This window comes from Sorex fumeus, unplaced genomic scaffold, assembly GCF_029834395.1.
Source record: "Sorex fumeus unplaced genomic scaffold, SorFum_2.1 ptg000010l, whole genome shotgun sequence".
NCBI lineage: Eukaryota > Metazoa > Chordata > Mammalia > Eulipotyphla > Soricidae > Sorex > Sorex fumeus.
The window spans coordinates 7254193-7279237 of NW_026606067.1; the positions used below are offsets into that span (position 1 = coordinate 7254193).

At 37.2% G+C, this 25045-nt stretch overlaps 1 protein-coding gene across 2 annotated transcripts in view; it reads left to right on the forward strand.

Annotated features, from left to right (window-relative positions):
• The window catches only part of KCNT2 (potassium sodium-activated channel subfamily T member 2), a 436080-nt gene that overhangs the window by 103333 nt on the left and 307702 nt on the right, over positions 1-25045 (forward strand). For both annotated transcript variants that reach the window (XM_056110603.1, XM_056110604.1), the window contains exons 2-3: positions 21921-22000; positions 24669-24768. In XM_056110603.1, coding sequence (XP_055966578.1) covers positions 21921-22000; positions 24669-24768 — 180 coding nt within the window. The remainder of the gene's footprint in view (positions 1-21920; positions 22001-24668; positions 24769-25045) is intronic.

Sequence of the window (25045 nt, forward strand, 5' to 3'; positions counted from 1 at the left end):
AAGGACAATATTATTCTGTTATTAGAAAAAAGTTCTATTACAATTTATTCTTAGTTGCTTTGGTAGTTTGTCAGTAGGCAAACCTTAATTTCACCTCCAGTTTTCTCTTAATTCTAGGGAACCATTTTTTGGGGGGGGGTTAGAGGACCACACTTGTAGATGCTCAAGGGTTACTCCTGGGTCTGCATTCAGGAATTACTCCATGTGGTGCTCAGGGGACCATATGGGATACTAAACTGAGATTGAGACCAGGTTACCTTTGTGCACTGCAAACATCCTACCAACTGTACTACCCCTCCAGCCCTGGAACCTTCATTGTTACTTGTGAGTCAATCTTTGTTAAAGTTTTACTAATATACAAATTAAATATTCTGGAGGGTAGAGCTTTTGCCTTCCATGCAACCGACCCAGGTTCAATTCCTCCACCCCTCTTGGAGAGCCCGGCAAGCTACCAAGAGTATCCCGTCCACACAGCAGAGCCTGGCAAGCTACCCATGATGTATTTGATATGCCAAAAACAGTAACAACAAGTCTCACAATGGCGACTCTACTGCTTCACACTTGAGCAAATTGTTGAACAATGGGAAGACAGTACTTTTTTCATAAATAATAGTTGTAAATAAGTGTGCTTACTTTTTAATTTCTTTGTATTTGTCTTTTTTAAAAGTGTGGAATGAAGGCATGTTGGCATGAATCTAACACCCTTATACCTAGAGTTGGGAGTTCCTTTGTAGAGGTACAAAGGCAAGGGGGGCAGGGCCCCGAGAAATTGTAAAGGGATTTAAGTGCTTCTCTTGCATGTGGTCAACCCTGACTTGATCATCAGCGCTGCATGTGTTTCCCTGAGTACCACTCGGTATGATCTCTAAGCATAGTGCCAGGAGTATGCCCCGAACACTGCTGATGTGGCCCCCAAAGAAAAAAAAAAAGTAAAGTGAGGTGGCAAACTTCTGAGTTATGCTGAGAAGCTTTCAGAGCTTGAAAGGTCATGCTGTTGTTATTGCTATTGCTGTAGATGCTAGAGTAATTATCTTCATTTCAAAAATGCTATAAAAGCTTTAAAGCAAGATCTTCATAGTCCCTTTCCATGAATGGGGCAATTATGGTGAATCAGACCCAGAATGTCTCCCGATGTTCTTCTGGAATTTTAAAACATTTTATTTTTAGCTTTCCTTAACTAGAGACAGGATAACTAACCCATGTTAATAAGAGGCTGAATCTCTAGATTCTAGAAAGGACTGTCATCAGTTGTGATTTTTCTTTTATTTTTGATTAAAACGTGGTTGAATTTTGTATCCTTTAAAAATTATTGAAAATTTAGACTTATTTGTCTTGAGGACAATCTTCGGTGGCTCATTTCAAGGGCAAATTGTTTTTATGATTTTTAACATGTAAAGCATTTTTAACAAAACTAGAGATTTATTCTTCTATTTCATACAAGTATAGAAAATCAATTGTCCAGAAAATAAAGCACTTAGATAAACATTTAAGTGTTATACATGCCCTTATTTGATGCCTAAGTAAATATTTGTTTCACATAGTATATATTTTAGCTATATTTTATCAATATAATATTCTATTATTAATAATAAAACATAATGCCATAGGGATTTTGTAAGAATTTTTAAGGAAACAATATTTTTATTGAATCATCATGAGATGCAGTTGCAAGCTTTTATTTTTTACTTACAATCATACAATGATCAAATACCCATCCCTCCACCAGTGCATATTCCCCACCATTAATCTCCCCAGTATAACCCTTCTTTTCCTTCCTCCCCTTGTATCGATGGCAGAAAATTTCCCCCATATTCTCTCTCTACCTTTGGGCATTATGGTTTGCAATGCAGATGCTGAGAGGTTATCATGTTCTGTCCTTTATCTACTTTCAGCACACATCTCCCATCCCAACTGATCCTTCCAACCATCATTTTCTTAGTGATCCCTTCTCTATTACAGCTGCCTTCTTCCCCACTCATGAGACAGGCTAAGGAAAAATTATTTGATAATAATTTCCAACATAGATAAAACAATAATAGTAATTAATAATGGTATTACTAGTGAGTACTTTGCTTGAGTATGGAGATGGGCTTGAAATAGAGTGCTATAGTGAGAATTCCAAATATATCCGAATAACAACATATAAAACTGGAATGATGGTAACTTAGAAAAATATTCTGAGGAAATTCAGCATAAACTGATTTTGAGAGTTAAAAAAATTGAAAACATAGCACTCTTTTTTAGTTCAGTGGATTTGACACTCAGTATATATAATGCACATCTAACCTGATAATGTGTTAGCTTCTGAATATACCATTAGAATGGACAGATTTGACAGAATTCTTGCACTCATAACTTAATTTTGTTATTTTTTTTGGTGAAGCCAGTAGGTTTTATTAAGACTTTATTTAGAAAGATGTGAGGGGAGAGAGGGAAAAAACACATTTGAGAGAGAACACAGACTCTCTAGAGTGGAAATAGGCAAATAAAGAAACATTGAGACAAGCAAGAGAGAGATGTGTTCAAAGAGAACAAAGGCTTGAAGAGCAAGCCTGCTCTCAGAACTTTAGAACTAAGAAAACCATTACTGGCAGCTTTGGAGGGACACACAGCCAGAGACATGCCCTCATATCAACTCTTGACAAGGCTTATAGTTCGATGTAATTAACGATGCATTCCATCTGGTATGCATCGTCCAGCTTCCTGTCTGTTTCGGTCTAATTTTGCTGACTATTATAGCAAGCAGTAAGCTAAGCTGTTTCTTCTTTGTTCAGTGAGAATACTCTTTCCAAATGTAAAAAGACCAAATTTCTGATAGATATTTTTTAATGTTGTATGTTTATATTTCTGTATTCTCTGTCTTATACATCATAGAATTAGTTATTTGATATCCAAGGTCCATTTCAAGGCTCTAGACACGAACGAAGTAATTCTGGAATTGGAGAGACAATAAAAGGGCTAGGAAGCTTTCCTTACATGCATCTGACCTCTGTTCCATCTTGGCATATCATCGAGGCTCCTGAGCACCTTCGGGAGTGATCCCTAAGCTCAGAGTGGGTTTGTTTCACCTCCTTTTCCTGCCACCCCCAAAAGAAGCAATCCTGTTATATTGTGATAAGTAGTTTAATACAAGGAATAGAGTGTGTTAACTACAGACATGACACTTAACTAATGCTTTGGTGAAGGGGATTCAGGTGGTATTAAAATATAAGACCTGAAGGAAGTAGAGGAAAACCAGAAAGAAAGTTGAAATAAACTTTAGTTCATTATGGATTCCTCTATTTTCCTGGGCATGGGCCTGGCAACTTTTAGCATCCTAGCAATTCTCAGCCAGTCATGGCCTGGTAAGTGGGGCTGGTGGGGGCCTGAGTACACAGTGCTAAATGTATACAGTACACTACAGAGCCTTGCAGTGCTAGGGATCAAAACAGGTCAGATGTATGCAAGATTTGCACCTTAACTCCTGAACTGTCTGTCCTGGTCCCATCTTCATAATTTTTTAAAGGTTATACTGAATATTGTTAGTGAAGGGTAGTGATGCACAGATTTGAAAGCCCAGTGGCTTTTTAAAGAATCAAGATTGAGGGAATAATGAGGAATTATGGTACGTTAGAGGATTCATATCATCCATAACAAACCAGAAGCATGCAGTTTCAAATTAACAAATGTGTTCTTCCTTTTGGAGCAAGGTTATTTGGGAGTTTCTGTTTCCCAGCATTGATGCCAGATGGCAGTAACCACAGATTGCCAGCCTCTGCGTGTTGATAGTTGTCAACTTTGGATGCTAACGGTTGTGAGAAGTAACTATTGCTGAGTAATTTTTAATTTCTTACAGATTAGTGAGCATCCCCTATAACTTGGTGGGGGCAATTACAAAGAAAAATTATGTTTCCTTATTAGATATTTAATTCTAAAGATCAAAAAACTGTGCAATGACCATGGCACTCAAAAGGAGAGAGAGGGAAGTGCCCTGCCACAGAGGCAGGGTGGGATGGGGGATGGGGGGGAGGGGATGCTGGGATCCGTGATGGTGGGAAATGCGCACTGGTAGAGGGATGGGTGTTTGACCATTGTATAATCGAAACCCAAGCACAAAAATGTGTAAGTCTACAACTGTACCTCATGGTGCCTCACTATTTAAAAATTAATTAATTAATTAATTTAAAAAAACTGTTCAATGATAAACTTTATTCTCCCTTGAACTATTCTGATATTTTATAGAATCCCAGATGCCATCATTGAAGAGACTAGCTTTAGGGAAAATCAGCAGTTAGATTGAGTATCTCATTTCTCAGACACAATAGGATGATAGGAAGCAGAAAGTGGGTGGTTATTTCCTATCCAATACTTCCCTCTGCCACTATACATCACTCACACTAGGGATCCAATCTGTCAGTTTTTGCAGTTATATCTAATTAAAGGTCATGTCTTAGAATAGAAGATTTTTGCACATTGCAGTGCTCTCATTGGTGTGAAATATTTTGCAGCTATTTTTGACGATTGATGGCACTTGCTTTAGGCTCAGTATTTCTATTTATCTCTTAAAATTTTGTTTCACTTTGCTTTTTCCGTGCCTGGTCTTGAAAATAAAGTTTATCTTGAAGACAAGATTAAATATAGTTATATTAATTATAGCTTAACTATATTTAATATTAAATGTAGATAATATAATTTAATATTAAATATAGATAATATAATAATAATATAAAATATTTATATTAAATCTAGATTAACTATGTTTAACATGATTAAATATAGTTAATCCATGTTAGTATTGACAGAATATGTTCATTATGAGCATTTTTCTTTGTATTCTGCTAACAAAGTCCTACTATTATAGGGTCCTAGAGAGTGATATTAATGGGTCTTTATGTTAAAAGAGGATTCAGGAATAACTGCATGGCTTTTATCTGAAGCACCAGAGAAATTTTTTTTGATATCAGTTCAGACAAAGAGAAGGAAGAAAATTAGGAATATAGATTTAGCCAAAATTTAGATGTTCATTAGAGATTTAAGTAGAAAAGTTGGGGAAGCAGTTGAATATATGAGTTTTGGATAGGCCAGGACATAAAATTGTCAATTTTTAAAATAATGACTTCAGTACTATTGTAAACTTAGATTTAAAAAATTGGCAATCTTGGGCCTACAAAGGATTATGCACTGAATATAAATATAAAAGATGGCTTGTTTTCAGCACCAAAGAACCGAGGATACTCAGATGAATAAACTGGAAGAAAACCAGAAGGATGTGTTGACCAGGCAATCAAGTAAAGAAAGTGATTCTTAGAGGAAGTGTTCAATTCCCCTTAATTAGCTGATTAGATAAGTTAGAAGAGAACTGATATGTAATTTCTGTTTAGCACCACATAAAGGTGGCAACCCCACAGGGTTAACGAAGAAGGTGAGTAGATTTAAGCAAGAACAAGAGGTGATATGTTGGAGTCAGTGGATTTAAGGCTTATTTTGAGTATTATGGACTGAATTGATCTTCCCAGATTCATTCCTGAAAGTTCTGCTGCCCAGTATTTCACTTGTTAGTAGACAGAGCCTTTAAAAAGATAATTCCATTGAATGAATCATTAGGGTGTGCCCAAACCTCATCTATTTGCTGTCATACTAAAAAGAGGAAGCTTGTACACAGACCTGGGAGTATAGGACACCAGTGAAATGCCTGTGAACATCAGCTGGCAAGTCCATCACTCAATGCAGAGAGCAATCCTTAGTTACTCCTTTATCTTGAACTTGCAGTCTCCAGAACCATGGAGGGAGGGGAAATTTGTTCTTTAAGAGTATTTTTCAGCTTTTTGTGGATGAAGTGTCCTGTATATATCTAATAAGTCCCTTTCTTCCATTGTTTCCCTCAGATGAAGTATGTCCTTGCTAAGCTTGAATCTGGTTGATCTATCAAGAGGTGACAAAGCGGTGTTGAAGTCTCCCACTAGTATTGTGTTGCTATTGATGTCTTTTTCCAAATCTATGAGTAGTTGTTTTAAATACTTTGCTGGTCTCTCATTAGGTGCATATACGTTTATTATTGTAAGTTCTTCCTGTTGTTCAGATCCTTTGATCAATAAGAAATGGCCTTCACTGTCTCTTATGACCTTCTTCACTCTGAAATCGATGTGGTCTGATATTAGGATGGCTACCCCAGCTTTTTTCTGGGAGCTGTTTGCCTGTAGGATTGTTTTCCATCCTTTGACTCTGAGTCTGTGTTTGCTTTGACTATTGAGATGTGTTTCTTGCAGGCATCAGAATGTTGGGTCAATTTTCTAATCCATCCTGCCACTCTATGTCTTTTAATTGGTGCGTTTAGCCCATTGACATTGAGAGAGATTATTGTTATGGGATTTTGTCCCATTGCTCTGTTGAAATTTGGTGTATTTGAGGGGCCTTTCTTGCCTTAAAGTAACCCATTTAGTTGTTCTTGTAACCATGGTTTTGAGTCTATGAAGTTCGTGAGCTGTTGTTTGTCTGTGAAACTGTGTGTTGTTCCTTCTGTTATGAATGAGAGTCTCGCTGGGTAAAGTAATTTTGGGGAGGCATTTATTTCATTGAGTTTTTTCACTATGTCCCACCACTGTTTTCGGGCCCTGAGGGTTTCATCAGAAAAATCAGCTGTGAATTTTAAGGATGCTCCTTTGTAAGAGATTTCTTTCTTCGATCTTGTTGCTTTCAGAATTTTGTCTCTGTCTAAGGTTTTGGTCATTTTGATCAGAATGTGTCTTGGGGTATTTTTATTCGGATTTCTTCTAGCTGGTACCCTTTGGGCCTCCTGAATGTGGTCACAAGTTTTCTTCAGCTCTGGAAACTTTGTAGCAATGATGTCTTTGACAGTTTCTTCTTCATCAAGGTTTTCTTCCTGTACCTCTGGGACTCCAATAATTCTTATGTGATCCCTCTTGGCTTCATCACGATCTTCTCTTGCCATCTGTTTCCGAATTGTGAGTCTCTTTTCCATTTTCTGCTCTTTTCTGGAGAGTCTCTGAACTTCATCTTCGAGCTCACTGATTCTGTTCTCAGCAGCTCTTACTCTGCTGCTGAGGCCTTCCACTGAGTTTTTCAATTTGCCTGCGAGATTTTTCAGGTCTGACATTTTCGATTTCCTTTTCCTCATTTCTGCCTTCAAATGCTCTTGTCTTTTATTGGCATTGCTTTCCATTGTTTCTTTTAGTTCCCTAAGCATCCTAAGTAAGTCCTTTCTGAATTTCTTGTCAGAGAGGTTGTCTAACACTACAGTACTGTTGGTGTCATCTGGGCTAGACTCTTCAATAAGAAAGTTTGGTGGGCTTTTGCATTGCTTTACCATTGTGACAAGTGTGGTTTAGTCCTTCATGTTCACTGTTACTATTCTGCTTGATATGCAGTGTGAGTTAAGATAGGCTTATGAGTTATTGGCTACTGTGTTTCTAGTGGCTGAGCTAAACTAGAGAAGTTTCCATCTAAGAAGGTAGCTTATGGTTCCTATGGCATATGTAGTGGGAAAATATTTCGCGGCCGCATTAGCGGCCACGGCTCCAGAAACAGTCCCTGGCACTGGGTGAGGAGTTGGGAATGTCTCCTCGTTGGTATGAGGAGCCGTTCAACTTTGTTGCCCAGAGCTGTGCCTCCATGCCCATTGCGCGCAGATCAGGGGAGAAAACCAGCTTTCTAGGAGATGGAGCTAGCTGCGCATGCCCAGAGAGGGTCCCAGGCCCTTGGGGGCAGGCTGTACCTGGTTGTAATAGGAGCCATTCAGCTTTGTTGCCCAGAGCGGGGCGTCCGTGCCCGTCCCGTGCAGATCAGGGGAGAAAACCGGCTTTCTAGAAGATGGAGCTAGCTGTGCATGCCCAGAGAGGGTCCCAGGCCCTTGGGGGCGGGCTGTACCTTGTTGGAATAGGAGCCGTTCAGCTTTGTTGCCCAGAGCTGGGCCTCCGGCCCATCCCATGCAGATCAGGGGAGAAAACCGGCTTTCTAGGAGATGGAGCTAGCTGCACATGCCCAGAGAGGGTCCCAGGCCCTTGGGGGCGGGCTGTACCTGGTTGGAATAGGAGCCGTTCAGCTTGGTTGCCCAGAGCTGGGCCTCTGTGCCCGTCCCACGCAGATCAGGGGAGAAAACTGGCTTTCTCGGAGATGGATTTAGCTGTGCATGCCTAGAGAGGGTCCCAGGCCCTTGGGGGCTGGCTGTACCTGGTTGGAATAGGAGCCGTTCAGCTTTGTTGCCCAGAGCTGGGCCTCCGTGCCCGTCCCGCGCAGATCAGGGGAGAAAACCGGCTTTCTAGTAGATGGAGCTAGCTGTGCATGCCCAGAGAGGGTCCCAGGCCCTTGGGGGCGGGCTGTACCTTGTTGGAATAGGAGCTGTTCAGATTTGTTGCCCAGAGCTGGGCCTCTGTGCCAGTTCCGCGCAGATCAAGGGAGAAAACCGGCTTTAAACTAAGAAGCTTCTGCACCTCCAAAGAAACAGTGACCAAAATACAAAGACAGTCTACAGAATGGGATAGCATATTCGCCGAATATACATCTGACAAGGGGTTGATATCCAGGATATACAAAATACTGGTTAAACTCCGCAAGAAGAAAACATCCAACCCCATCCAAAAATGTGACAATTAAATGAACAGAAACTTTCTCAAAGAAGGAATTCGAATGGCAAAAAAGCACATGAGAAAATGCTCTACATCATTAATCATCAGGGAGATGCAGATCAAAACCACAATGAGTTACCATCTCACACCTCAGAGACTGGCCCACATTCAAAAGAACAAAAGCAACAGATGTTGGCGCGGATGTGGCGAGAAAGGGACACTCCTTCACTGTTTGTGGGAATGTCGACTGGTTCAGCCCTTCTGGAAAACAGTATGGACGATTCTCAAAAAATTAGAAATTGAGCTCCCATTTGACCCAGCAATACCACTCCTGGGAATATATCCCAGAGAGGCAAAAATGTATAGTCGAAGTGACCTCTGCACTTGTTTGTTCATTGCAGCACTTTTTACAATAGCCAGAAACTGGAAGAAACCTGAATGCCCAAGAACAGATGACTGGGTAAAGAAACTTTGGTATATCTACACAATGGAGTACTATGTAGCTGTTAGAAAAGATGAAGTCATGAAATTTATATACAAGTGGTACAACATGGAAAGTATCATGCTAAGCAAAATGAGTCAGAAAGAGAGGGATAGACATGGAAAGATTGCATTCATTTGGGGGATATAAAGTAACAAAATATGAGATTAATACCCAAGAATAGCTGAGATCAGCACTAGGAGGATTACTCCATAGCTTAGTGGCCAGCCGGGCATTCTAGAGGACTGGGCAGCTCAGATAGCGAAGGGAGCACCAAATAGAAGGTTTTTGGAGGATCCTCCCAGGAGGGGAGATGCATGTCGAAAGTAGACTCTGGACTGAACATGTTTGCCACTCAATGCCTCTTTTGCAGACCACAACACCCAAAAGGAGAGAGACAACACAGGGGATTGCCCTGCCACAGAGGCAGGGGGGGATGGGGGGATGGGGGTGGGGGGATATTATCCATGGTGGTGGAAAATGGGCACTGGTGGAGGGATGGGTATCTGATCATTGTATAATCGAAATCCAAGCACAAAAAATTGTAAATCTACAACTGTATCTCATGGTGTTTCACTAATAAAAAAAAAGAGTATTTTTCAACCTTTTTTTGACTGTGGCTCGTTTCTGACCTTGTTTCCATTTCTAGTTGGCTTCTTAATCTTGTGCTGTGGATCCCCATTTATGTGATTTTAACCTATGACTGCTTTGAACTCTTGGGGACCCACAGAGAGGTTTTCTAGCTCTTAGCGGAGAAATGCTGGCATAAGCTGCCCATTCTCTAAATTGTGTTTTGTTATCGCAGCTCTAGAAGACCAATACAGTCTGTCTTGGTGTCTATGTCTTTCCTTAGATTTCAGCAGCCGCATGGCCAATATGGCCCAGTGTGTTCAACCTCTTCTGCTGTCATGAATTTCCTTAGCTACTGCACAGATGTTACTTTTCAAGAACACTGCTTCTTTGTGGGGCATTTTTTGGCTCTCTTTTCAGGACACTTCTACGGCAAGTGTCCAAATACCAGTCCGCAGATATTGGCAGATAGCACCAGAGTAGCGGTTTCAATGGGAAATCACTTTTCCTGGCTTCTTATTTTCTGATCTTTCCTGACTTATAACGATTTTCCTTATTTCTACAAGCTTATATATATACAAGTTAAAAAGATATATACGATTATATGTTTGTGTATATGCAAATTCAGTATTTTAATATTGAAAAAATATTTAGATTTTTCATTTGATGAGGGCTCTTAAGACGCCTGTTCTACTGTATTTTCAGACCCCAAATCCTGATATGCTTTGAAAACTTTTATTTTTTTGGTGGTAAGGTAATTTTCCATTATCTGTACATTGGTTAGTTTAATCCCAATGAATTGCTTGCGTTACCAACACGTTGCTTGATTAGATTCGTATGCATTGTCAGTGTCTGGTTGGATTTTCTAGAAGCAGGAGTTTGTATTATGGTATGTTCTGAGATAAGTGGAACCTCAGGCAAAGTGGTTGCTGAGCAGAACCCAAAGCAGACAAATGAGACTCTCCAGCTACTGTTGAACATCTCCCATTGAATTTAGATGTGCTCCAAGCTAGATCTTAGGAAATGATTGAATTCATCGTAGCTGAACTTGCTAGACATTTTTACCTTTTATAAATCAATATTATTCAGTAAGTTACTAAAATAAATATTCATCCAAGGCAGTACATTTTATAACGTTTCAGTCTATTTTATAATAAGAAAAAATTCAGTAAGAATTAGTTGATTTGATTTATAAACCTTACAAATCAATAGGGTTACCCCCGTTACATATTATGTGCCTGTGGTCTTTGTTATTAGTCTCATTTGGCTGTGGGTACTCTGTGCTCCACTGATGATTTGTGTGACTGTGGGCTAATATTTCTGTCCTCTGATCTGCAAAATGTTGCTAGATCTATTAATAATAGCTTAAGAGGTTTGCTTTGAAAATTAAATGAGGTAATACCTTTTTGTTCTGAGTCTAATGCTGGGCATTTTCCATAAGTGAGACCTCTTGATACTGTTATTGTCACTGATTCTATTTCTTAGCTTTTATTCAAATTCTTTCAATTTTCTGCCTTATTTCATCTTCCTTAATTTTCCATTTGCTGCACTTATCTGTTATGCTTCCCTGAATGTACTGTACTTTCCCACACTTACTTTCCCTACTCATCTGCATTTCTAACATCAAAGAAGTAATTCCTTGTGTATATCTTTTTTTTTGTCAGTATTGCCATTCCTATTCTATAAGATCCCCTACTAAATTCCTCCTCGTCTTAATGTTTTGATTTTCTTGCCTGTTTTATTAAAGATGGAAATTTCTTCTCAAATTTCACACCGAAGTCACTGTTATTCCATTCTCTTATAAATATGAAATATTTGAGAATTTAATTTTGTCTCCATGGGCCGCAGAATTAGTTGTAGTTTATAGTTTGTGGCACACTCCTTATTATTCTGTGGATAGACTCTAATTTCATCCATTTATTCCTTAATTTAGCAATAGGTTGTTATTAATATTTTGACATCAACAAAGAGCTATTTATTATCAATTGCAGTTAAATATGATTATATATTTCCCACATTCCTCATAAATATAATCAGTAATCCTGGTTTTTGGTTCATGTTTAAATTTTTTTCTAAGAATATAGTTAAACATTGTATTGTATCCCAAATAAGTGATTATTTAATTTTGGATCTTTTTGAATTTGATTTGACTGGATGTCAGTGTTCCATGGAAAGTATGTAAATTGCAGCATATTTCTGCAATGAACTATTGCAGAAAAATTAATAAACTGGCTATACATCACATTTACCCATTTTCCATATTAGGATTTTCTCTGTGCAGATTTTTTTTTGAATATTCTTGTACCCATATTCTAGTTTATCTGTGTAAGTTTCTCTGTTGTGGAATGTTCACTTCGAAAGAGATTTTTGGATATTAGAGTTATTTATAAAAGCCATTATACCAGCTTTTGAAAAATTACATCAATACATGAAAAAACCCTCTGATTAACATCCTTTCCAACCTTTAGTATTGTTTTAATAGTTGCTTTTCAAACAAATGTTTATGAGAAATCATTTCACTGTATTTTTGTTTTTGTTTTTTGATTTTTTCTCAATAATTCATTTTTATATATATTCTTAACTTGTTTTATATGAAAATATTTTTGGCCAGTTGTAAGTTCTTTTTATTCTTTTCAGAACATAAGTTTATAAATTGAGCCATGATAAGGTGCTGGGATTATTGTTCTGTATAAAAATATTTCTGGCCAGTGTGAAGTTGTTTTTATTCCTTTTTAGAACATAAGTTTACAAATTGAGCTGTAATAAGATGCTGAAACTATGGCTTAATTTTTCAAAATGAGATTTACTAGGCAAACATTTTATTCTGATTTTATGGCGATTCTTTCTTTTACCTTAAATACTCTTTGACTATTCTAAGTTCCCCCCCAAAGTACCCACCACTTATTATCAATAAATGTTTAAAAGTTTTTTTAATGTGTCTCATGATGATTTAATCAATATGATAATAGAGGGGTCCACTTTTTAGTTTTCCTTTTGAAAGTTATCAGTACAGTTAATTTATTGAATAGTTTGTCTTTTCCTACTGATCTGTCACCCTGCTTTTGTTGCATATTGATATAAATATATGTCTGTTAATTCATTATGAATTTTGACTGGTAGTTTATTAGGACTGTGCTGCCTCCAATTATAGTATATGACTAAGCATCTTTTCTTGGTAATAGCTCTATAATTATAAGCTTTGTGTATACCTGTATGTGTGTATACAGATTACTGATGCATCTGTGCATGCATGCATTTCATCTTTGAGGTTTGCATGCTTATCTGTGGAGTAGTGTTAAGGTAAAGAAGAAAGATGAAAGTAGTCTTGAAGCATGCACTTTTTCTTTCCTTACCAGTTACAATTAAAAAAGGATCGTGGTAAAGCTATGTCTTACTAGTTGTGCTGATCTGCACAATACTAAACACAATTTATTATGAGGCTAAATGATGTGGATCTTTTCTACTCATTATTATATACTTAAACAGAATAAAAATAAAATAGGTAGACTATTAGTTGCAAGTTTTTTTTTTCATTATTCTGATGTTTTGAGTCAGATCTGCCTTCCCTCATTTAGGGCGGAGCATGAGGAGACAACATTGCTTTGCAATTTCAAGGTGAAAAAGCATACCTGCATACTTAACTTTATTAATATTTTAAATAAAATAAGGAAATGCAGGGAGTAGACCCTTCAACTGAACATGCATATCAGGACTTGAGTCTTTTAACTGAGTAAACTTGAACATGTTCTTGTTCTTGACTTGTTCTTGACTTGAGTCTTTTAACTTTGGAAAACTGAACACGTGCTCTTGCAGTGTGCTTTTTCATAAAAACCAGAGTGTGTATTTTGAGTTACTTATAACCCATGATTACCAATGAATATCAAGACCCTAAATAAATTATTGAAGAACAATCAAATTATCAACATTGTCTGTAATTAAATAAGATACTTGAGTAATTAGCACCCCATATCTTCACTCATTACCTTGATATTGCAATAGATATAGCTAAATTGTTACATATATAGTATATAAAATAGATATATTTGTATTTCATATATGTAAGCATTGTATGTTTATATAAGGACATGTGATTATCATATGTGCTTATAGTAAGTGGGTTTCCTTTCCAAAACTGACATTATCAAAAATGCTATTTTAGAAATGCAAAGAATGCAAATGCAAGTCATCAAAATTAATCTATTTCCTTATGAGATGTTCCAATTAAAATTATCCTTTTAGATTTGTTCTAAAATTAATAGATATGAAAGTTAAACTTAAGTAATTATGAACATAATTTAATGGGCAAAAAGAAGTCAGGAAAATGCCTTAAGATTACTCTAGGTAGAAATTGAGCTTTCATATGACCCAGCAATACCACTTCTGGGAATATAATCCTGGGGCCCAAAAACCTACAGCAGAAATGCCATGTGCACTTCTTTGTTTATTACAGCAATATTCATAATAGCTATAATCTGGAAACAGTCTGAGTTCCCAAGAACAGATGACTGATTTAAGAAACTATGATAAATCTACAAAATGGAATATTATGCAGCTGTTAGAAAAAAATGAAGTCATGAAATTTGCTTATAAATGAATGGGCATGGAGCATATTGTGCTCTGTGAAATGAGTCAGAAGGAGAGGGACAGACAGAATGATTGCATTCATTTCTGAGATGTAGAAAAAAAAAGGACTAATATCCAAGGACAGTAGAAACAAGAGCCAAGAGGATTGGTACACGGTTGGAAGCCTGTGTCAAGTGCTAGGGGAGAAGGCAGTTTGGGATAGAGAATGAACCACTATGAAAAAGTAGTTGGAAATGGTCACTCTGCACTGTCAATAAGAACTGCATGGTAAAAGTTGGTAAAGGAACAAACATGATAACCTCTCAGTATCTACATTGCAAACCATAATGACCAAAAGAGGAGAGAGAGAGAGAGAGAGAGAGAGAGAGAGAGAGAGAGAGAGAGAGAGAGAGAGAGAGAGAGAGAAGGAGAGAGAGAGGGAGTGGAAGTGTCTGCTGCAGAGATAGATTGGGTGGGGGTGGGGAGGCTGGAAGGAAACTGAGGACATTGGTGGTGGGAAATGCACTGTGATGAAGGGATGGATGTTGGGACATTGTATGACTGAAACCCAATTATGGATACCCTTGTAACTGTTTATCTCACAGTGATTTAATTTAAAAAAAGAAAAACAGAATATTTAGACTGAGTTAAATTATATTTTGAGATTAATAGTAGGGTTATTTCATTTATTTTTTACAAGGCTCTATTCAGATGGTTGCTCTGTTAAGTAATTTAGTTCCAGAAAGTAGGATGACTTTTTGGAAATGGAAAAGTAACTAGTTTAGCTCAATAACCAAAGGGCAAAGCTAAACAAACATTACTCTGTGTAGGCCTGATGTTTGCAGAGCTCTTTTGTAATATTTCACGAATGACCTAGAACTTGCCTAATAACCCAAAAGTCAACTGCATTATAGAAGGCAAGAGACAGAAATGTTGAAAGGGAGAGATATGCATGTCCTTGGAGGAGGGAGATAGATACACTGGTGAAGGGGGTGGTAGTAGAATTATGTGTGTGATATGCCAATGTTAACAACTTCCAAGTTTCAATTTGAAATAACTAAAATCTTAGTCAATAAAAGAAACGAATGCCTGTCTTTACCCAAGTGATAGTAATGATGACAGTAGTGCATGTTTTTTCTAAGTATTAATTAGAGCAGGAATATATCTAAATAAATAAATTGAAAAACACTGGAAACAATTTAATCCTGTGGGGATTGTTTGTCACAAAGTACAGGTATCAAGTTGGCATAAGCGAAGAGTCTCCAAGGATTCATCTCACTATACACTCGTTTTACATCCTTAAATATTTATAATCTAAGAATCTGAAAATATTTCTATCTCTTAGCACACTGTTGATTCAGACTCCATAAGGAAAGAATTCAAAATTTCTCCAACACTTCATTTAGCATCCATCTAGTAATGGTTAATGGGTCCCAAGTAAGAGAAGAGATGATTAAGATATAGTTGTTAGCAAAGTTCAGTCTGGACTCTGTTTTTGTGGAACTTGCATTTGAATGTATGCAAATATGACCGAGAAGTGCTTAGAAAGACATAGAAAGACATAGAAAAATGTCTTTCTTTCTTAGGTTTGCCTTAACAAAGTAGCATATTCCAGGAACCTGGAAAAGACATTTGTTGACTCTGGAGAATAGACTTTTGGTTTTTGTTTATATTTTCTCAACTTGAACATCTAACTGACTTTTTATTTTTTTATTTTAATCTTTGTTACTGAGGTAACACGATTGGCATTGTTTGTAGTATTGATGCTTTGACTACCACAAAAATGCAAATATTATTCTACTACTATACCAATTTCCCTTTCCATTGGCTTGCTCCCTTCAGTCTTCCTGTCACTCAGCGCTATAGAGAAGTTTGAAACCAAATTGTATGGTAGGGCTTTCTTATTCCCTAAATCTCTGGAGATTTCATGTCTAGCCTTTTCATTGTCTGGTACTCACATTGCTCTTGAGGTATGGCTGCTTCACTCCAGTTTATATCTCTGTCTTCACAAGACTGTTTTGCCTCTGTGTCTGTGTTCTAACTTCACTCTTACTAAGACACCGATCATCCTGGATTACGGGGCATCTTATTCCAGTATGACTTCATCTTAACTTAGTAAGGATTTCTCCTATCATCTATTATCAAATAAATTCACATAGTGAGATACCAGGGCTTAGCACTGTACCACTGTCCTCCTGTTGTTCATCGATTTACTCGAGTAGGCACCAGTAATGTCTCATTGTGAGACTTATTGTTACTGTTTTTGGTATATTGAATACGGCACGGGGAGCTTGCCAGGCTGTGCCGTGTGGGCAGGATACTCTGGGTGGCTTGCCGGGCTCTCTGAGAGGGATGGAGGAATTGAACCCGGGTTGGCCGCATGCAAGGCAATGCCCTTCCGCTATGCCGTCACTCCAGCCCATACCAGGGCTTAATGCTTTAAAATCTTTCTTCCAATAGATGTCATTCTGTTACTAACAATGGCTAGAGCAAATGTAGGTACATTGGTGTAGCATAGTACATTACCTTGCAAATTCTTTTAAACCCAAACCCAATTTAGTTGGTAGTGGTGACAATAGTGTAAGAGAACTTTGGAAACTGTTGATGGAAGGCGTATGTACTTTCCTTACTCATTGGAGCCAGAGGCCTTCTAGGTCCTAGAAGGATGCTATCCCTTAATCGCATAGGTGAGCAAGGAAGTTCTTAGAGGTGGGAATTGAAGTGGGATCTGAACATATAAATTTGCCAGCAAGTAGATTTTCTAAAGGGTAACCAAAAATGAATAAATACAAAATAAAACTTTAATGTTTCCACTAGATATACCCTCTGATGTAGGATGCGCAGCAGAAACTTTATCTTTTGAGAGCCTAGTAACTCAGCATTTATACATGGGCACCATGACTAAATCACAGCCTCATGCAAAGCAGAAAGAGAATGGCAACAAGTACAAATAGGGGAATTTTTTAATTTGACGATGATCTGTATCTGCTTTGAACTTCTAAAGAAAATCTCTATAAAAGTTGAGCATCCTAAAGATATTTCAGAAAACTCATATTGTTGTTGAAAGAACCATGTATTGAAAGTTCAGGGCAGAACTATTGATATTGTTGTTAAATAAGTGAAACCTACTTTAAAGTTACTGAATAAGGATTTTAAGAATAAAGAAAACTCAATTTTGACAAGGTTTTTCATTATTTTTTATTAAGCTAATTTATCTGAGTTACAGATTTAGAGGACAAAAATAATAATGAAAAATTACTAATAAGGCCATTCTTATTGTTAGGACAAATTGGTTTAAAAAGCAATCTCACTAACATTGTTACAGAGCCAAAAAACTTTGGATTTTTAAAATTTGTAATTGAAGATATAAGAACAATTTAAGGAAGATAGACACCAAGCTATAGTTAGAACTACAGAAGAAACTTCTCTGAAAATAGAGAAAAGTTAATTCGGAGTAAGTAACCAAGTGGTTTGCATTTACAAAGATAATTCATCCAAGAATTAAGAAAAATAAATGTTTAACAGAAAAAATACAATAATTCTCTAGATAAATAAGTTAAAAATAATAGCTATCAGCTTGATAGATGCAAAATAGATTTTTGATAACTCTTAGCAACCTTCAATGCCTGCTGTGATTTTTAGCAAGATGTAAATATTTATTTCATTCCTGGTACCAACAATATAATTAGTACTAAAGTGCAAGAGTTCTGCTTTTCTAAGAAATTGTGCCACAGGGAGTCAAGACATAATACAGGGAGAAGGTGATTGTTTTCCAAACAGCTTTGGCTCTGGTTCAATATCCAGCATCATCTCTTCATCCTGAATATGGCTAGAGGTTGTTTCTGAGAAAAAGCCTCTGAGCACCTCTGGGTGTGACTACTGGCTCCATCCCCACCACCCAGAAATGTTTATCACATGGAATGGAGAGATAGTACAGAGTGCAAGGTGCTTCCCTTGCATGTAGCTGACTGACTCAGGCTCAATCCCTGATACCCCATATGCCTCATTCTCCTGATACCCCTTGCCTGATATGGTACTCTCAGCACCACCAGTAGTATACCGAAGCACAGATCCCAGGAGTAATCTCTGAGCGCTATTAGCTATGGCCTATAAAACAAAACCAAAAGAATGTTCACTACAGTAGATTTTTTTACCCCTCAAAGAGTACCAGTAAATTTAATGAGGTAAGAATAATGTATCCAAATAGAAATATTGCAGATTTACAAGTGCATGTTTATCCAGAAAATCCACTAAATAATTGTGAAAGTCACTACGTATGAAAAAATTCAATACGGTCATCAGCCACACTTTCTAGGGGAAAAGGGAACTCAGATAGAGAAAGGAGCACCAAATAAAGGGTGTTGGGAGGATCCTCTCAGGATGGGAGAATCATACTGAAAGTAGACTATAGACCAAACATGATTGCCACTCAATGTCTCTTTTGCAAACCACAACACCCCAAAGGAGAGAGAGAACAAAAGGGAATACCCTACCACAGAGGCAGGGTGGGATGGAGGAATGGGGGGTGGGAGGGATACTGGGACCCCGTTGTGGTGGAAAATGGGCACTGGTGGAGGGATGGGTGTTTGATCATTGTACAATTGAAACCCAAGCACAAAAATTTGTGAGTCTACAATAGTACCTCATGCTGTTTCACTAACAAAAATTTAAAGAAAAATGTAAATGTTGGAGAATGGGCACTGGTAGAGGGATGGTTACTGGATCATTGTATAACTGAAACCCAAGCACAAAAATTTGTAAGTCTACAACTCTACCTCATGGTGTTTCACTAATGAAAATTTTAAAAAAAGGGTAAATGTCAGGGCAGAAATTTTCTAAGTTGATAACCAAAACAACACGATATTCAGAAATAAATATCACAAGAAACATGTTGGACACATTGAAATAAAATAACTTTTAACCCCACTACTATATCTTTGGTCCCTGAGCATGTTGATTTTTGAATGGATGTGCATGTATACTCAACATGTATACTTGAGTTGTTAGACAATAATCTGCTATTTTCATGGCTTATTTTTAGAGAAATTTGCAGGTAAATAAAATCTTGTTTTCTGTCTTTCCCCCCCTTTTTTTCTGTGAGATGAAAATAATTCAGAAGAACAAAGTAAAGAGGAAAGTAAACTTTAAAAAATAATGAAAAGAGATCAAAATATTTATAAATGTGAATAAAAAATTTTTTTCTTTATTTTTTTGTGGAGACTTTGTTGTTAGTGTGTTTGGCATATCGAATACGTCACAGGGAGCTTGCCAGGCCCTGCCGTGCGGGCGAGATACTCTCAGTAGCTTGCCGGGCTCTCCAAGAGGGGCGGAGGAATCGAACTCGGGTCAGCCATGTTGGCTGCGTGCAAGGCAAACACCCTACCGCTGTGCTATCGCTCCTTTTATATTTTTTTGTGGAGCTACACTGGACAGGGCTGATGGACTGCTCTTGGCTTGGTGCTCAGAGGACCATGCTTTCCTGGGATGAAACCCAGCTCTCCTGCAAGCAAAGCTTTCACTTTACCCCTTGAACTATATCTCCATCCCTGGAATATTCTCTTTTTTTGTCTTGTGTGGGTCCCATACCTTGTGGTTCCCAAGGGCAAGTTTCTGGAGATACTCCTAGCTCTGTGCTTAGGTACCACACCTGGAGGTGCTCAGTGGACCCTCGCCAAAGGTTCTAACCAGGTTCAGAGCCTCAGCAGCATGTAAGCTAATTCCTTAAACTACTCTCAAATATTAATGATTTAAAAAATATATATATATATTTAGAATACACATTTGCAGTCGTGCGTTCTCTTATAGTCTAGCCCATGGATATACCTAAAGCAGCACACATGTGTTTGGTTTTAGCATACTTGCTTGTATTCTCTTATATACATTCTCTGTCCCTCTTGGAGAGCCTGGCAAGCTACTGAGAGTATCCCGTCTGCACAACAGAGCTTGGGACGCTCCCTGTGGTGTATGCAATATGCCAAAAACAATAACAATAATGGTCTCATTCCCCTGACCCGAAAGAGCCTCCAGTATGGCACCGTTGGGAAGAATGAGTAAGGAGACGCTGCTAAAATATTAGGGCTGGGACGTTACTCAGGGTGTGGAGATGTTACTGGTGCCCTCTTGAGCGAGTCGATGAACAATGGGATGATAGTGATACAGTGATACATAGGAGGTGACATTTCTCTAATTCATGAACTTCTTATGTCATTTTTTTCTTCCAGTTTTATTTCCCATGTATATTCTTGTAATAAAAAACAAAAGTGAAGAACAAAGTGAAGATTTTGTTGTTTATGTGAAGTGATTTTTTCATCTTACAATAAATATATTTGAAACTATTTTAAAATTTCAAATGATGATCATTAACCAGTCTTTATGTACACAATTCTGCTGCTCACTTACTCTTTTGAAAATATTAATCACGTGAGATATAATTTTTTTAGAATTTGCTAGGAAGCACAAGCAGTGATTGGAATGCTACTGTTTTTTTAGATTGTTGATAATATTTTGTACTGATAAAGTTTATAATGTTCAATTAATTTGTTTTGTTCCTAACCTACCTATGGCGACTTTAACATTCACTTGCTATTAGAATTCCTTTACTAAGCATGCATAGTTTAGCATGGCCATAAATAAATAAATAATACTTTATCTAAATCAGACTCAAGATGGAATGAGGGCTGTTGTGAATATTATATGTTAAGGATATTCTTTTAATTTGTGATATAGTATAGTTGGGACTGGAGCCATAGCACAGCGGGTAGGGCGTTGCCTTGCAAGCAGCCAACATGGCCGATCCGAGTTCCATTCCTCCGCCCCTCTTGGAGAGCCCAGCAAGCTACCGAGAGTATCTCACCCGCATGGCAAAGCCTGGCAAGCTCCCCGTGACGTATTCGATATGCCAAACACAGTAACAACAAAGTTTCATGATGGAGATGTTATTGGGCCCGCACAAGCAATTCGATGAACAATGGGAGCACAGTGACAGTGATAGTATAGTTGGGGGTTGGAGTGATAGCACAGCGGTAGGGCATTTGCCTTGTGCACAGCCAGCCGGGTCGACCCGGGTTTCATTCCTCTGTCCCTCTCGGAGAGCCCGACAAGCTACCGAGAGTATCTCACCCGCACGGAAAAGCCTGGCAAGCTACCCGTGAAACACAAAACACAGTAACAAGAATTCTCACGATGGAGACGTTACTGGGCCTGCGCAAGCAAATTGATGAACAACGGGAGGACAGTGACAGTGACAGTATATTTGGAATGAATTTCTGTAGTGGATTTTGCAAGTATCCTTTTGGTTCTTATGATAAACAGAATTTGGAAAACTATTCATTCAAAATTATATCATGGACACATATTAAAACTTATGCATACTTGCTATTTTGAATTATTCATACAACTTTTCAAATTCACTAGTAAAAATATTAAATGCATATGGTATTTGAATTCATAATATTTTTTAAATTATGAAATTGTTTCTCCTCTTTCTCCTTTTTCTTACTTTTCCTCCTCCTCTTCCTCCTTTTTCTTCTCCTCTCCCTTTTTCTATTCTTTCATGTCATGGATACACTAGCTTTAGCTTAAATAATTCTGAATGAAAGTAGTATTTCTTTTCTGCAAGTGCTCTACTTTATTCAATTCTTGTTTCCTGTAGTGAGAATTCAATGTAACACATTCAATTAAATTATTCAGTAATATTTTCTAGTTGTTAGTCTCTGGACTAATTATGTTTTATTTTGTGTTTTCAGGGTACAAGTTGAATTTTATATGAATGAAAACACATTTAAAGAGAGACTAAAGTTATTTTTTATCAAAAACCAGAGGTCAAGTAAGTTATCTATCTTTAAGGTTGTAAGTGACATTTAAGTAAAAAATATGTAGAACTCAACAAACCTTTTGAGAAATGCTTTTTGTATAGAGGAATAAAATCAATGGTTTTGTCTATCTTGCTAAGTTTAAAGAACATACATGTCATATCTGGTGGTGATAAGTTTTCTTGAATAGCTTTGTCCAAATACTACATCAATAGTGGATTTCTCATGGGACCTTCTGGAAGAGTGCAACCATTGAGGAAAATAATATAAATAAGTGCTCCCTTATTTTACCTTTGAGGGACATGTAAAACCTATTTTGATGATCCTGAACATACTGGAAAATAATTACCTGATTTAGTGGATAAGAATACATTATTTCCCATTAATACCTTATAGCAAAAAGCATATTGGTATTTTTTTGATGTGCATGGATTGTGCATTTTTGACTGGAAATTTTGAACCAAGAAGTGTAGAGCTCCATTCAGTGTTTAACATTTAAAGGATTTTTGTTTTCTGATGATCTTAGAAAGCATTGGAACTTCAAGGAGATGTGAAATTAATAATTCTGAGAGAAGTGTCAACTGTTATTAACCTTACACATGCAGCTAATTCACCCATTAGATCTTTAACCAGGAGTAGTGGTTGGAGAGCACAATGAAAGAGCACAGCTTCATCTTTAGGTCATTGGTGCATCTGGGTCAGACTGCACCAATCCCTGCAAACAGGGACTGCAGAGAGAGTAAGAAGTAGAGTGCTTGTTTGTGTATGGTTGACCCAGGTTCTTTCTTGGCACTCTACATGGTCCCCGGATTCCCTCGGAGTGATTTCTGGGCAGGAGGGATCTTAGCACAGCTAAAAGGAGATACTTAGCACAGCTGTATCTGGCCCCAGAACCAAAATAAACATAAAAATTTGATTTAGTCACTGGTCTTATGTGAGAATGGCGCTAATTGTCTCATGTTGCAAATGTCTTCAAGGCCATATATATACTGAATTATTTTGCATTTTTCATATTAGTGTTTCTTAAAATAACACACAACAGAGAGCTCTCTATTCGTTGTTGCAGACTTTGTTCTCTCTTCATTTTGACTCTTGAGTCCTCTTGGGGTTATTTGAATTAAGTTGTGTTGCATTTTGACTCTTGAGCCCTCTTGGGGTTATTTGAATTAAGTTGTGTTGTTACAAGGTTCAGAGGCAGAAGTCTGAATCATTATTCAAATACTAACTATAGCATATATTTTGATCTTTGAAGCTATCTTCAGAGGGAAAGATAGTTTGGGGGGGTGTTTGGTGCTGTCTGACCCAAAGTTCCAGAGATGAAGCTGTACTCTTCCACTGTGCTCTCCAATCGTTGCTCCTGGTTAGAGATGTAATGGATAAATTAGCTAACTGTGTAAGGCTGATAAAAATTGACACTTCCCTCACCTTTTTGATTAGAATTTAAAAAGATACCTGTCAGAGATTATTAGAGACTTTTCTTGATTTTAACAATCGCATCCATCTCTCTCTCCAGACAAGAGAAGATGGATTTGGTATTTTAATATTACTCCAGTAGTCACCTTTTACTAGGAGGTCATTTGAATGGCCCGGTTCCATAAAACAATGGAGATTGCATTAGTAGTTTAAAAGACATTAGAGAGAAATTAACCCATAAAATGTAGCTTGCCTTTTAATGGAAAAGCCTGGAGAGATTGCACAATTAGTAAGCATTAATTTTTTTACTGCTAAAAAATATTACCTTCTCAAGTGCACTCACATATTAAGTGAAAAAAAAGAAGGCATTTCATTTCTAGATTTTACTAACTAATGATTATAGGAAGATCTTTCTCATAATTCAGAGTCCACCTTGTAATGGTGGGAAAAAGAAAGCTTCCATTAAGTCAGCATGTTTTGTTTAGTCTTAATTGCTCTTTTTTAAAGACTATTATTATGTAGGACAACCTTCATAAGCTGTCACCTACATAGCTATAAAGAGAGATACAAGTCATAGAGTATGCTTGAAACTATGGTTGACTGTTGTATATCACAGCACCTGAAAAAAAAGATTAAAAAATAAAAATGTTTACATAGTAGTGTTAATTTCCACAAAAGTTTAAAGATTTCTTTGGTGTTTAACTGAGGTTATCCGGTCAAATGAAAATAGTGTGTCTTTGTGTGTGTGTGTGTGTGTGTGTTCACAGCATGTACTATAATGATTGCTTTTTGAGGATATAATATGCTTACTAATTAGATGTGTAATTCTCAGTTCCATATATGACTCTACGTTTTCTATAATCAAATTTACAAGCCATTTGGAGGATTCAAGTTTTATAACTTATCCAGTTAATTTGTAAGCAATTAGATTTTCAAACTAGCTAAAATTTATTTTACATGTAAGGAAATTATAAAATGCCTAAATTCCTGAGATTATTTGTGATAGTGTTGAATGGACATGATTTTTGTGACTTCTAATACTCAAGCCCTGAATTACTCTTAAGTTTAATATTGACTCATTGACAGTTCATGTGTTCTGTCAATCTCAGTTTTGGAATATTCAGGTGATTAAAATTCAACTATCGAAAACCTTTTGCTATTGTTATTTCTAATTACAATTTAAGTGTTGCCTTTTACATTGATTTTTTTGGACAATTCTTTTGTGAACTAAGTTCAATGAAAACTAAAAATTTTGTTGTTTTTTTAAAGGTCTAAGAATACGTCTGTTCAATTTTTCTCTCAAATTATTAAGCTGCTTATTGTATATAATTCGAGTACTACTAGAAAACCCTTCACAAGGAAATGAATGGTAAGTCATCTTTGTCTGACCTTCAGCAATATCCTTTTTTGGTTTTGTGGCTACACCTGACTTACTCCTGACTCTGCACTCAGGAATTACTCCTCAAAGTACTTAGGGGTCATGTGTGGTGCCAGGGATACTTCTGACTCTGTGCTCAGGGATTATTCCTTGCTGTACAAGGGATCTAACCCACATAGACCACATGCAAGGCAACAGGCGTTCTTTTTATACAGTCTTCTTTTATTGCCTATTCTCTAAAGCTAATACTGGACACCAATTATTAAAG